The 13922-nt window shown below is 38.3% G+C and overlaps 1 protein-coding gene and 1 long non-coding RNA gene across 5 annotated transcripts in view; one reads left to right on the top strand and one right to left on the bottom strand.

The window, feature by feature from the left end:
* The window catches only part of mib2 (MIB E3 ubiquitin protein ligase 2), a 252110-nt gene that overhangs the window by 126195 nt on the left and 111993 nt on the right, over positions 1-13922 (top strand). For all 4 annotated transcript variants that reach the window (XM_048240469.1, XM_048240470.1, XM_048240468.1 and 1 more), the window contains one exon: positions 8157-8313. In XM_048240469.1, the coding sequence (XP_048096426.1) occupies positions 8157-8313 (157 nt within the window). The remainder of the gene's footprint in view (positions 1-8156; positions 8314-13922) is intronic.
* Positions 11479-12216, bottom strand: LOC125292917. The gene is made up of 4 exons (XR_007193301.1): positions 12181-12216; positions 11986-12075; positions 11767-11847; positions 11479-11650 (listed from the first exon to the last, which is right to left on the bottom strand). It is a non-coding gene; the product is annotated as an uncharacterized LOC125292917 (long non-coding RNA).

The following is a 13922-nucleotide window of genomic DNA, read 5'->3' as shown; positions in this document are numbered from 1 at the left end:
ATTGAGGAAGGGAGATTATTAGCAAGCATCTTCATGGCCCGCTATTGCAATTCCTTCAATTGTGTTTTGCAGAAAGCAGGAAGGCTAGTCCAGTGGTCAAAATGACATGATAACATAAGGATGTGCGAGTAATACGAGTGATTTTTAGCGATGGAGAGCCGCCTCATGTGATACATTTTAGAGATTAAATATCTAAAATTGTATTAAGCCTATTTGTAATGGAAATGACTGACACATACAGTAGTTGGCTAAACCAATATAAGTGATTTAACCATAAGCAATGACCAACGTTGAACCTGCACACGAAACAACTTTAAGAAAAACTTTGGTGCGCTACTTTCATCCAAAAAAGATTGGTGCGCTACTTTCATCCAAACAAAAACTTTTCAAAGACAGCAATAACTGGCACTTGCCTGCCTAATGTATTTCTGTCTTTTATTTTTGTTTTGTTTTGTTTTATTGACTCTGCACCTCTGCTTTTTAATCATAAGCGATGCCATTGATATGACGCCCCTCAAATTGAGCTGCACTGCCCACAGCATATTGAACGTGTAACCTGCTATTCTTAGTGCCATGATTTCTGTGTGGTAATGAATGAAGCCATGCCACATGTTATACGTCAATGAGATTAGACTAGATTACATAGGCTACTCTACATTATGGTTTGTCTGTTCATTGTATGATACAACAACATGAAAAGCTACAGGGCCGATATACATACACTTTGGTTGTAAAGTGTAGTTTGGCTGAAGACATTACATTTTGAAGCTAATCCAAATCCTTGAATGGTTTTGTGAATTCCGTTTCATGTTCACAAAAGCTGGTAACATTTTGGCCTTGGCCTTATGGCCTCAGCCAAGGGTCCCTTGAGCTGAAAAAGGTTGAAGGCCCCTGTACTGTATTATGGTAAAGAAATGTGAGCTTCACACAAGTATTAATGCTAGTAAGGTGTTTTAGTGGCAGTCTACACCACCCTATGCACGCCACCTAAATCTATACCTTCTTCCTCCATTCTCACATGGTCTTCAACATTGTGAGCGCAAGCTCATCAGCAGTCAGCTACCTCTTCAGGCCTGCAACGAGGTCTGTGTAGGTCTTTTCATCCTCCATCTGAAACAACAGTAAAATCATACAAATGTAATACCTTATTAATTTACAAAATAAAATCAAAACTACAGATGTATGTGTGTGTGTGCACATACATACACCAGAAGAGGTAGCCTTGAAACTATTGAAGCATTCTGAGTAACTCAAAAATATTCAGAAGTATGAAAAGTCATTTTTATTACACATGGGTTTAGCTGCCCTAAATCTGATTGCCTGGCTGGCATCAAGATAAAGACAGATTACATTTCACCTAGTAACTAACTGCTGAAAATGCAATAATAACATTTATGACATAATATGTGATTTCACATCATGTTTTCTATAACTACATATTGAGAGGACTAGAAAAGCTATCAAGTCATGTCATTTTAGAAAATGTTGAGACAAGCACGTCTGATGTTTGTCATTTAGAAGTTAGCAAGCTAAATCAGTTCACTACAAACTGCCAAGCGAGGTAACAACTCGAGGACAGGCAATAAGTTAATTAGCACTACATTTCTGACAGAATATGTAATTTCACATCTTGTTTTCTACAACTACATATTGAGAGGAGAACAAATATCGCTCAGCTTATTTCATGTAGAACCGACGCAAACAAATGCAGCGCCCATTGATTTATCCAGCTTTGATGTGCTAACGTTATACTGACTTGCCAATAATGCTTACCTAACAAGCAAATTGGTACTAGAAAACAAACTTACTTACAGGTTATATACTAACAGGTTTTTAAATGAAATTGTCAAATGAAAATAACTGACATCAAAAGCAAACGAGAGTACTGCAAGCAGTTCAGAGTAATGCAGCTAGCTAAAGTTACATGACGATGCACTTAGCTCCCGCTATGCCATAATGTTGACGTTGATGAGAAAGCATATTTCTGTCAAATGACATGATTTTAGGACTACAAATTAAGATTAACCATAACTACAACCAATGTAAAAACATATATTACCTCAGTTTATCCAGCTGTGTGGTTTCCAGTCGAGGTAAACTCCAACGAAGTGCAGGTGGCATCTGGCTGTCCATATCAATATATACGACTGAAGTGAAAAGTTTTTTTTCACGACTGATCTTCAAGTATCCAAAAAATTTTGCACCATAAATCCCTTAACCAATCATATCAAATTGAAGCTTATGTTGTCAGCATTACGGGGAAGATTTCAGAAATAAAATCAGTCATTGGACGGCTGAGATATTAAATGATTGGTCATTGTTAAAATTTTAACGAAATTAGAATGGTCGGGCTTGTAAGGGTTAAACGGTAGGCCTAGCTGTGACGTGCAGTCACCTGACATCACCATCAAATTAGAGGATATTTCAGAACTATTAACGTGGACAGCTCCCCTTAAGAGCATCTTAAGAGCAGTGCACGCGCGTTCACGATACGAGTATGTTCCGGAAACAGTCGGAAAAACCAAACGAACGATCGTAAGGTGAATCGTAGAACACCCTCGTAAGATCGTTTCTCCGTCGTTATCGGGAAACTGGGCCCCGAACTGTTTGTCTCAAGGAGAAGTATGAACCTTTAATTTAACTAACTATGCAGAAAACGTTAGGCTAGGCTCATATCTCAGCAACACTTTCACGTATAGAAACCAAACTTGGTACATGGACTGTGGAACCCACAGTAAATTTGGTGACATTTGACCACTAGGGGGGGCGCTAAAGTTACAGGAACTTAGCTCATATCTAAGCAATGCTTTCATTTCTCAAAACAAAACTTGGTACAGGGACTTGGGACTCCATTGTGAGGCCACACATATAATTTGGTGCCCTTTGACCTAGGGGTCGCTACAACTAGCAAAAATGTGTTTTGGCATTTCGGATGTATGTTAATGCACGTAACCTTGAATGCACGTAAAAATGAGCCACTGTTGGAATTCTTTGATCGCGCCAGGTTCAACGTAGCATATTCTACTGTCTGCTCACATTAGTGACCGCACTAGAGCAAGCACACTTTCGCAGTTCCTTGGAAATGCATTCTAGTTATTACAGTGCATGAAAATGCCCTGCCCTATGCCCTATGACTCCTACCCACTGTAGTTAGTTAGCATGGTTAGCATAGTTAGCATGCTAGCATGTTAGCATGTTAGTTAGCATTTTTAGCAAAACTGTTAAAAATGATTAGCTAAGTAACATGGTTAGCATAGTTAGCATGCTAAGATGTTAGCATGCTAGTTAGCATTTTTAGCAAAACTGCTAAAATGATTAGCTAAGTTAGCTAAGTAACATGGTTAGCATAGTTAACATGTTAGCATGCTAGTTAGCATAGTTAGCATAACTTTTAAAAAATATTAGCTAGGTTAGCTAAGTAACATGGTTAACATAGTGCTAGTTAGCATAACTACTAAAAATGAAAACATTAGCTAAGTTAACTAAGTTAAGTAACTTGGTTAACATTATTATCTTTGATAACATAGTTAGCATAACTGCTAGCAAACATTAGAGCCATTCCAACTGTCAGTTATCGTCAATTATCTACCTAAATAATTTAACCATTTAAATTATCCACCTATTTAACCGTTCAATCATTCCAACTATATTAAACCTTATCTACCAAGCAAATCATTTAACTATATAAACTATCCACCTATTTAACTGTTCAGTCATTCCAACTATATTAAACCTCATCTACCTCATCTACCTAGTGATTAGCTAAGTTAGCTAAGTAACATGGTTAGCATAGTTAGCATGCTAGCATGCTAATTAGCATTTTTAGCAAAACTGTTAAAAAGGATAAGCTCGGTAAGCTAAGTAACATGGTTAGCATAGTTAGCATGCTAGCATGTTAGCATGTTAGTTAGCATAGTTAGCATAACTGCTAAAAATGATTAGCTAAGTTAGCTAAGTAATATGGTTAACATAGTTAGCATTCTAGCATTGTTAGCATGCTAATTAGCATAGTTAGCATAACTACTAAAATGATAAGCTTGGTTAGCTAAGTTACATGGTTAACATAGTTAGCATGTTAGCATTGCTAACATAGTTAGCATGTTTAGCAAAACTGCTAGAAAATGTTAGTTAAGTTAGCTAAGTAGCATGATTAGTATGTTAGCATTGCTAGCACTGCTATAAAACATTAGCTAAGTAGCATGGTTAGCAGAATTAAAAATCTTAGCATAACTGCTAGTAAACATTAGAGCCATTCCAACTTTCAGTTATCACCGCTAAACTATTTGAATATCAACATTCATTAAACTGCTAGAAAACGTTAGCTAAGTAGCATGGTTAGCAGGTTAGCATTGCTAGCACTGCTATAAAACATTAGCTAAAAGAGCGGGTTAGCATAGTTAAAATCTTAGCATAACTGCTAGCAAACATTAGAGCCATTCCAACTTTCAGTTATCGTCAAATATCTACCTATACACAGCCATTAAACTATTTGAATATCAACATTCATTCAACTTCCAGTCTGTCAACAACTTTTAAACTATTTACCTTCAACTTTTAAACGGTCTACTTTTAAACTATCATTAAACTATCTATTAAACTAGCTGTCTATCAACAACTTTTAAACTATCTACATTCAGCTTTTAAACAGTCTACTTTTAAACTATCAACTTTTATTAAGCTATGCAACCACCATGTCTATCCTAGCATCACCGTAGTAACCATCTCTGTATTATCTGTTTTAACTATACATGATATTTTACATCACAACTTTAGCATTTTCATGCACTGGTAATTCCTTGGAATTGCATTTCTAGTTATTATTATTATTATTATTATTATTCACTTTTTTTTGCGGCCTGACGTAGCCTGGGTTTTCCCATGCTGCCTTTACGCATGATTTTATTCACGCTGCTAGGCAGCCTGGATTCCATGGACTTCGTTTTCACCTCAATGAAGGAACCACTCACAGAACGGAGGGGGGACAGCAAGATGATGACGACATACCGAAGCGGTTATGAGCTTGAGGTTTGGCGTTAGCCAGGCTAGGCCTGACGATCCAATGGTCGAAAACTCATGAAATTTGGTACGCACGACAGTTGTAGCGCCTGCTACTCAGAGACAAAAGCTTGTGGCCCGGGCGTGGCCCAGGGACTCACTAGCGCCCCCTTATGTTATATCTCCCCAACAACAACTTTTGTACATACAATGCATTAGCCACGCCCAACAGGAAGTGAGCACTGCAAAAACTGCTTATCTAATAAAATATAACCAAGATTATATCATGATTTTGTATTGTTTTCAGTATAAAGAGACTTACCTAGCACTTTCTTGTGAAATCATTTGAGTTAGACTTATTTTAAGACATCTCATCCTAAAAACAAGCACATTTTCTGCCTGTGCGTTCAGCAAATTTGTCCTAAAAACAAGCAAATTTGTCTGCCAGTGCATTGAGTTTTTATTTGTTAATTTTGTTTGTTGTCTGTCTTGTATGTCTTGGTGTCACGGGCAGTGGCATAACTATCGGTAAACAGGGTATGCAATCGCTTACGGGTCTGGACCAATCAGGGGCCCACAAAACTTTGGCAGAAATAAATTAGCATCCAGGCCCCCTTCCGACAACTATACCCGCGACTGTGCCTTTCACTGTAACATGCTCCTGCTCGATGGTGTCCCTCTTTAAGAATGTCATCTGACTAAATAAATATATAAAGTAATTACACAAATATATTTCAATACATAATGAAAATATTTTAGTGATCATTAAATAGGTCTACATTTCTGAAACGAACTATGATGGATTTTTGGTGTAATTTGTTTTGAATTGGGACTGGGGATTGTGGGATATAAGTGTACATGTACTGCGTGCAAAAACAGTAAACACGTTGAATTTGGACAATTTCAAAACACGTTGAATTGGACAAAAAAAACAACAACAATTTCAAAACAGTAAACACGTTGAATTGGACAATTTCAAAGTTCAACAGTCTGAGACACTTTGCACTGCGACAGCCAATGAACTGTTTTTGCAAGCAAAGCGGCTGGTGGAGATTTACCAACTGTTGTCATTCCGTGCATGCTTGAAAGTAATGAAAAGTGCCATTGTGCTCCGTCTGGCATCTTTTGTCTTATGTGTCAATCTCTTGTGTGTGGAGCGCTTTGGGTTGCACTCTGTGCATGTTAAATGTGTTTTACAAATAAAACTGACTTGACTTGACTGTAGACACATATTTATTTGATAAGACTGAGAAATCCCTGAATTTTACATGGCGATGTGATAGCATCCACGTGATGGCATCTATTGCTATCACGTGGCTTAAGGTGTTGGGGGGCTGCTTTACTCTCTGTACAGCTGCTGTACCTGTTAACTACCATTTCACTGGCATATTTTTAAGGGTCAAAAATCAATATGGGACACACAAAAATCCCCACAAAGAATGTAAGAAAGTATGAATATGTCAATATACATCTATTTTTACATTTTCTAGATAAATCATTGAAAATGATCTGCTTTCATGTATTCCTCTCACTTAAAAGAACCCCTACAAATGTCTCATTTGTATTATATATTATTATAACTAAGTATTTCTTATAATATTCAATTTGAAATTTAATTTCAGGTGCATGTGCGAGAGTGATATTAGCCTATTTAATATAGTGTGGAGGTTGTGAGAACATGTTTTGATACCAATCTATAAGCAAAGTCACAGAGCTTCACACCTCGTTCAGTGCAGCAGTCTGAATTCTTGCTGTTAGCTGAGCAATAGCAACAGAAAGCTGAATGCTAAAGTTGTATTTTGTGTTAGAAACCTGGGAGATCTCCCTTTGAGATTTTCACAGCTCAGTGTTGATAGGTATGATGGGGAGGCATACGTAAGGGAGGTTGTATTGATAAGGGAGGTTGTATTGTATTGAAGTTTGGGGCAGCCATGGCCCACTGGTTAGCACTCTGGACTTGTAACCGGAGGGTTGCCGGTTCGAGCCCCGACCAGTGGGCTGTGGCTGAAGTTCCCTTGAGCAAGCACCTAACCCCTCACATCTCCCCGAGCGCCGCCATTGTAGCAGGCAGCTCACTGCGCCGGGATTAGTGTGTGCTTCACCTCACTGTGTGTTCACTGTGTGCTGTTTGTGTTTCACTAATTCACTGATTGGGTTAAATGCAGAGACCAAATTTCCCTCACGGGATCAAAAAAGTATATATACTTATACTTATACTTATACTTATAAGTACATCAGGCGAATCTGTGTTGAAATCTAAATTGAACTATGTAAATATCTCCCCCAAATTACCAAAATAAGGTCAATGTGGTTGGTTACTTACATTACAGAAAGGGGCAGGATATGTGTAGACAGCCATATTGGTGTTACGAAGTACACCATACATTTCTTTGGAGGATTCTATGAACACTTTGTCTCCTTATTAGAAAGTCTGCTGTAACATAACACACTAAATAGTTATTCTTTGGTGAACTCTGGTGGTCAAAAATAGTTGAACCTGAGATGAGTTGCTTAGGCTATCTTACACCTTTATGAATTGTTTTTCCTTCCACTTTTTCTAACAATTGTTTTACATTTAAATGAGTTCATTTTTAGGTGCAAGATTACTATTGGATTGCATTTATGTGGAATTCAGCAAAGTAGGGCCATAATGCAAATTTCCATGCATATTTCAATTTCCATGTCACCATGTGTTTATTTCCATTGTTGAGGGGCTGTGTTTGCCATATACCAGGGAAATGTATAAAATAACCATGTACATATCTGTCCCCATAAGCAAAATGTCATGCAATCATGAAATCTCTAAAAAATGTTCATGTGTAACATCTACATCAAATATTCTATTCACAATGGATTGGAAACACAAAAGTTTGCCCAACATCAGAGATTAAGAATAGGAATAATGAGAATGCTTCTCTCAGTTTTTCAGTAGGTTATTCAAACACACACACAACATGACAAGTTAATGTAAAATATTAAAATGGAATTGACTGGAGAGAGGGGAGGAAATAAATGTAATTGGCAATTACAATCCTGTTTAGATGGATTTTTTAAAAAGGTTTTGAAGAAACCTTGAGTACAGTATTTGAAGTCATTTTGGTCATCGTAATAGACAGCAATTAGACTTAATGGCACTTGTTTTGTATCCCAATTTTGTGCAGGAACCAGGTGGAGGTTGCAAGGTTGTTGTTGAGTAAAGAGGCCAATGTAAATCTTCTGAATAACTCCATGTGTACCGCCCTCCACATTGCTGTCAACAAAGGTTTCACAGAAGTGGTCCATGTTCTAACTGAACATTCAGCGGATGTCAACCTTCAGGTGAGTTTCTGTATGTCTGTTCTATATTTACATGTGAAAGTTCTGTATGCATATGCTTGAGGTGTAGTGTCAGTCACAAGCAGTGATAGTTCATTGATAGTTGTCTGTCTCTTGAATCTGAGTTGGTCATCTGTCAGTCATTAAATAGTTTCATACTCCAAAAGGCAAAACATTTGGGAATGGCGCATCACCAGAATGTTGATTTGTTGACCACTTTTAACAATTTAATGTTGTGGACAATTTTCAGTTCAGGCGCTGTTTAGGCACCGGTGTAGCACCACCACATAATTTGTATAGGATTCACTAATAAACCTGGTCAGAAAATAATTAACAACCAGGTACGTTGGTTGGTAAGTGTTTTCCACATTGTTTGTTTACCACCCTCTATATGTACCTACGGGCCTGTATTAGAATACTGTCTGTATATTTTCTTTGGTTTACATGGTGTGGGAAAACCCGTCAGTTGTCAAACCCGTCAGCTGATTGTCTTAATGCGTCAGCTGACACACCTTTCAGCTGATGCCGGAACTTTTGAATGACTTTAAATGGGGTAAGAGAAGAGAGGAGGCGCGTAAAATGCTCAGGGAGTCCAAGCAGGACCTGAGATATCTGCAGGCTACTTGAAAAAAGCTAATTGTGGAAATAGCTAAAAGCCACACCGATTTAATGGATAAAAAAGGACCTAATGCAATCGTTGCCAAGTTGGAAACCAGTAACACTGCTCTATTTTTGTTGCTGTGGTTGTGTCACAGACCCAGCGTGTTTTTTCTTTTCTTATGGAGGATTCGTTGTGGATTACTTCCTTTTTGGTTTGTGGATTATAAAGACTGGGTCGTGGTGATTTTTCCATTGCTGTTTTCCGTGGATTATTATTTTTCGGATGAAGTGACTTTGTTTGAACCTACAGGGGGTCCCATTTAGAAGTGGCCACTTCATTCACGCTTCCTGTGATTCACGCAGGTGCGTGAATTGTATTACAATTTTTCGCCACAAGGTGGCAGCTTAAGTCTGCTGTAGCATTGCCGGTAAACAGGGCAGCGGACTGCATTCAGAGGCGTTGCAAGCGGCAGTGTGATTGATACTGTAAGCTACAGAACGATATTAAAGATCACCTCGTTGAACTCATACAGTAGACTAGGCTAAATCAGAGCCTACTTTTTTTTTTATCAAGCTGGGGCCAGAGATGATGGCGTTTGGCAAACAATTTAGGCCCACTCAAAATGAGTAAAACCAAATTTGGCGAAATCTGGCACTTTTTTCCCTTTCCACTTTTTTAATGTGCAACTTTGCAACAGTAATTTCATTAATTCCAGTCGGAGGAAGGAAAGACACATGCAGTTTTCATGTTTAATTAATTTGGTAGTCTTATTATCTGCTAAGCTATAAGCCTAATGCAAAACCATTTTCTGATATTTTGTATAGATTGGCTATATGAAGATATCGATAGGCACAGGGCGCCCAATGAGTGAGACACACACATTTGAATCCATTCACACGCCACACCTTATATTGCTCTGGGGGTTTAGGCCAGAAGTGTCAAGTCATAGGTCTATTTAATCAAGGGTTTCTCCCCCGGAATATTTTTTAAAAAATTGAATACGCAATCGTGAGAAGGAAAGAGCAACAATCTTACCATGTCTGACTACTCACGTGAACAAAGTGCAGGGCTGAAGCACAGGCTAAACATATGAGCACAGTTAAACACCTCTAATATGGTAGGATTTATCCAAAATATTAATATCCAAATGCAAGCAGGGTGCGATTGGTCAGAAAATCACAAAAGCAATTAACAGGCCAGATTCTAGAGTCAGTCTTTTCCATTCAAGGCTACGGTTCTGCTGTGAGTATGACAAGCAGGTGTAGTGCACATCTGTTTCTCTCGCTCCCGTACCTCGGTCCGTTCATGTCCTCCTGCCTGTGTTTATTTTGGGAGATTGAGAGCATGATTTGTCAAGCAGGGTGCCCGACTCAATAGGCCTACCAAAATGCCTACAGGTTTAGATCAGGTGTGGTGATCAGCAAGCTTTCTAATTAATCCCAAAAATCGCTAGGCCACCTGAAATATTGGCTGATTGAACACTGTTATGCCCATGCATTAGCTATAGCGTCAGTTGCACACAAAATAATATAGCCTAATGAGCATGGTGCCTTCTTCAAACTCTCTTTTTCTTACCTTCTATCTCTCATTTTGGCTTTGTGCGTGTTACTGAGTGATGTTTGTGGACATTGTTATACAAACAGCCAAGTTTTAGCCTATTTAATATTTGCCACTGTTCACTCTAGATCCTAAACAGAAAAGCGTAACTGAAGAAGCAGTAATAAAGCCAATTTATGTAGGCCTGTTTGTGTAATTCTTTGTACAGCACTGTCTAAGCATTCAGTGAACAGAGTAGGTTACCCAATATATTGCTGACGCGCACCCGAACAGCAGTCGTTTTGAATGCGTCTAGCCTAGTTTCAAGCAAAAGATCATTTTGACTTAATTTAAGAAGACTTTAACTTATTTTAAGGAGTCTTATCAAGACAAATTTGCTTAACGCACTGGCAGACAAATTTGCTTGTTTTCAAGATGAGATAATTGAATTGAATAAGTCAATTTTTTTTTAAATTAAGTCAAATGATTTCACAAGAAAGCGCTAGGTAAGTCTCTTTATACTGAAAACAATACCAACTAGTTTTTTTTTTTATCTTGATATAAGATTAATAACACTTGGTTAGATTTTGTTAGATAAGCAGTTTTTGCAGTGTATACAGTATCACCTGCCACAGACATTCTCACTTGGCCGTGACACGCAATAAACAGAGGCAAAATTCCCGACACTTATTCAACAATGAAAATCTTCACAGTGGACCAACAATCTCCCTCGGAGTGCAGTGCCCATAATTTGCATCGAACAGTCCAGGGGTAAATTAAGTCAAAAAACACCTAAAGTGTTGTGAATATTCCTTTCCATATTAAAAATCCCAGGGGACACAAATCAATCAGAAGGAGATAGGTTACAATATAAAAGTACTTTATTCTAAATATTTGTTAAAATGAATAGCAATTGGCACCTTGACAAAACACTGGATATGGAAATAGTAATAGTAAGATGGCAAAGGATAAAACTTTGACATCCCTTGGCCCGTGGGGAGATCACATACCAGTTGCCTCTCCCTTCCACGCTATGACCTGGTCCAGATGGTCTATGTATTTATTGCAGACATCGGCTGTGAGCTTGTTTTGCCAAAAAAACTCTATTGTAGAGATCAGTGCGCCTTTGCTCATGGGTTTGGCCTCACAGTGTATTGTTTCATGGAAGCCCACACTAACTCAATGGGGTTCAGATCCAGCGACCTAAAAACAGAAACACATGGACATATCAGCACTGTTAGCCTATTTTCTGATATGTATTCATCCAGAATATTTTTTTTTTTTAAATTTAGATTATTAAAATAACTACAATAACTTACTCTGCCGGTGTCTGTACCCAGTTGACCCCTTACATTGAATGCAGGCCTTGACACTTTTTGCTGTGTGTTTTGGATTGCTGTCTGACAAAATCAAACAGGACAAATTAGGAGGACAACTTAACTTAATAATTAAACAAACATTAGTAGCCTAATCATCACCACGTTGCTTTTATTATAATCATGCAAAAGATTGTTATAGAAAACAGATTGTTAGCCTACCTTGGAAGAATCTATGTGTAGACATACGGAAACGCTCCCTTAAGTATGGACCGGCAGCTTTTTTGATTATCAAGTGTTGATCCATAATACCTGCAGGTTAAATAATATGTTAGCACATTGTAACACTTTATTTTGCATAGGCTTTATCTTATTCTTTATTTTGAACCCTTGGGCTGTCAATACTTCATCACTCACCATCAAAAATGACAAGCTGGCCAGGTCCACATCGAGAGATTCATTCTTGGTTTTGCTATGCCCCTGTAGTTTGTCTTTCTCCAGTGCCACAGTTGACTCGTCAGTGAAGAGAACATCATCAAACTTTTCACCAGCAGCCTTCCATTCTTGAGTTTGGATTAGACGCTGGATTAGAAGTCTTTGTTTTTTACCCGGGTCATTGGAATGAATCTGTAAGCAGAATGTATCAAAATGTTATTGTAAGAAGGATATGTTGAGTGCCCGATTATCACAGATAGGTAAATAATAAAGAGACGCGTTAGTGTTACCTGGGCTTCCCAAAGTTCCAGCCAAGATTCTGGACTGCCTTTCTCACCGAGTTTAAAGACATTCTTATGTTGTGCCTTCTTTGGAGAAGCGCTTTTACTTTTCTTGCTGGTAGTTCATCATCTGTTCTCAGGATTGAGTCTTTTATTCCCATCACCTGACTGAAAGAGACACATTGTTTCAACACATAGTTTGGTAAAGCCTGTTGTTATTTTTGTTAACATGTCAAACTTACAAACTTGAGTTTATATTTAAAGAATAAAAACTAAATTTACCTTGTCACTTTACACGGCTTTCGTTTCTTCTTCTCCACAGCAGCATGTCGGTAATGACGGCGTACCCGTATAGTCCGCAAGGAAGGTCTTATTCCAGTCATGGCCAGATGTTTGGCGATAGCGCTAGTCGTCCAGCCTTTCTTCCACAGGGTCCTGATGAGCTCACTGACTTGTGCGTTGATCACAGCCATCCCTGACATCTACTGTAAATAGGTTATGCATTCGGTCGAATACCACTAGGCCTATTTATCTTGGGGAGTGGCCGTGGATTTTGATCCCCCCCCAGAGGTGGATTTACTCAAGTAAATGTATTGAGGAGATTGTTTTGGTATTTTGTATTTTTCAGCAGTTTTTAAAAAAAGTACTTTTACTTTTACTTAAGTAAATGTTGGTTTAAGTATTGAAGTATTGTATATGAAGTATTGAAGCATATTAAACCACACAAGTTACTGAGTAAAAATTGGAGGAGGAGGAGTGGGTTAGGTGAAATAGATCAACCTATTCTGTTCTTGCTGTTTGTCTCACGATACAGCCCGTACTGAAACCTATAGAAAGCCCCAGATGAATAGGCAAGATATTTTGTGGTGCGTCGGAAAATGAGACATTTTATTTATTTTTTTCCCGAAAAGTGGGGTAGCCACTGGCCTCGTGACCTCACGAGTTAAACCATTAATGAAAGCAAAATAAACATAAAAAAAACCCAGCCAGATGCCTCTTCATAAAATAACAAAGACACCTTTATAAACAATAACAAGTTTTAACGTGAGACTGCGTGTCGTTTGGAGCAGCCTATCGGTAGGCTATATTAAAAGCAGAAGATTTTCAGTTTACTTCAGGATTTAATTCACTTTTGGATTGCTTGATTATAGTGCTAAATGTGGGGACTGTCGCAGGAGACGTACTGTAGGCCTATCAGCCATCGAAATGAAAGCTCATCAGGAGGTAATATTGTGGAAACAACTGAAAAAACGTTTGGTAAATATATGGTCCATACTGTAGCATACTGGTGCGCATAGACTCAAAGCTGCAAAAGCCGACATTCCTAACCCTGCTTACAAGTACCACCTGGTGGTTGTTTGGGTCATTGCCGCTTCACTGGGGAAATATAAATAAAAGACGCGTGAGTCACGTGTGAGGTCACGTGATAATCACGCGTGAAGC

The sequence above is a fragment of the Alosa alosa genome, chromosome 4 (genome assembly GCF_017589495.1).
Source record: "Alosa alosa isolate M-15738 ecotype Scorff River chromosome 4, AALO_Geno_1.1, whole genome shotgun sequence".
In the NCBI taxonomy this organism is placed as follows: domain Eukaryota; kingdom Metazoa; phylum Chordata; class Actinopteri; order Clupeiformes; family Clupeidae; genus Alosa; species Alosa alosa.
The sequence above is the reverse complement of the archived record's forward strand: the minus strand, read 5'-3'. Positions and strand labels throughout refer to the sequence as shown.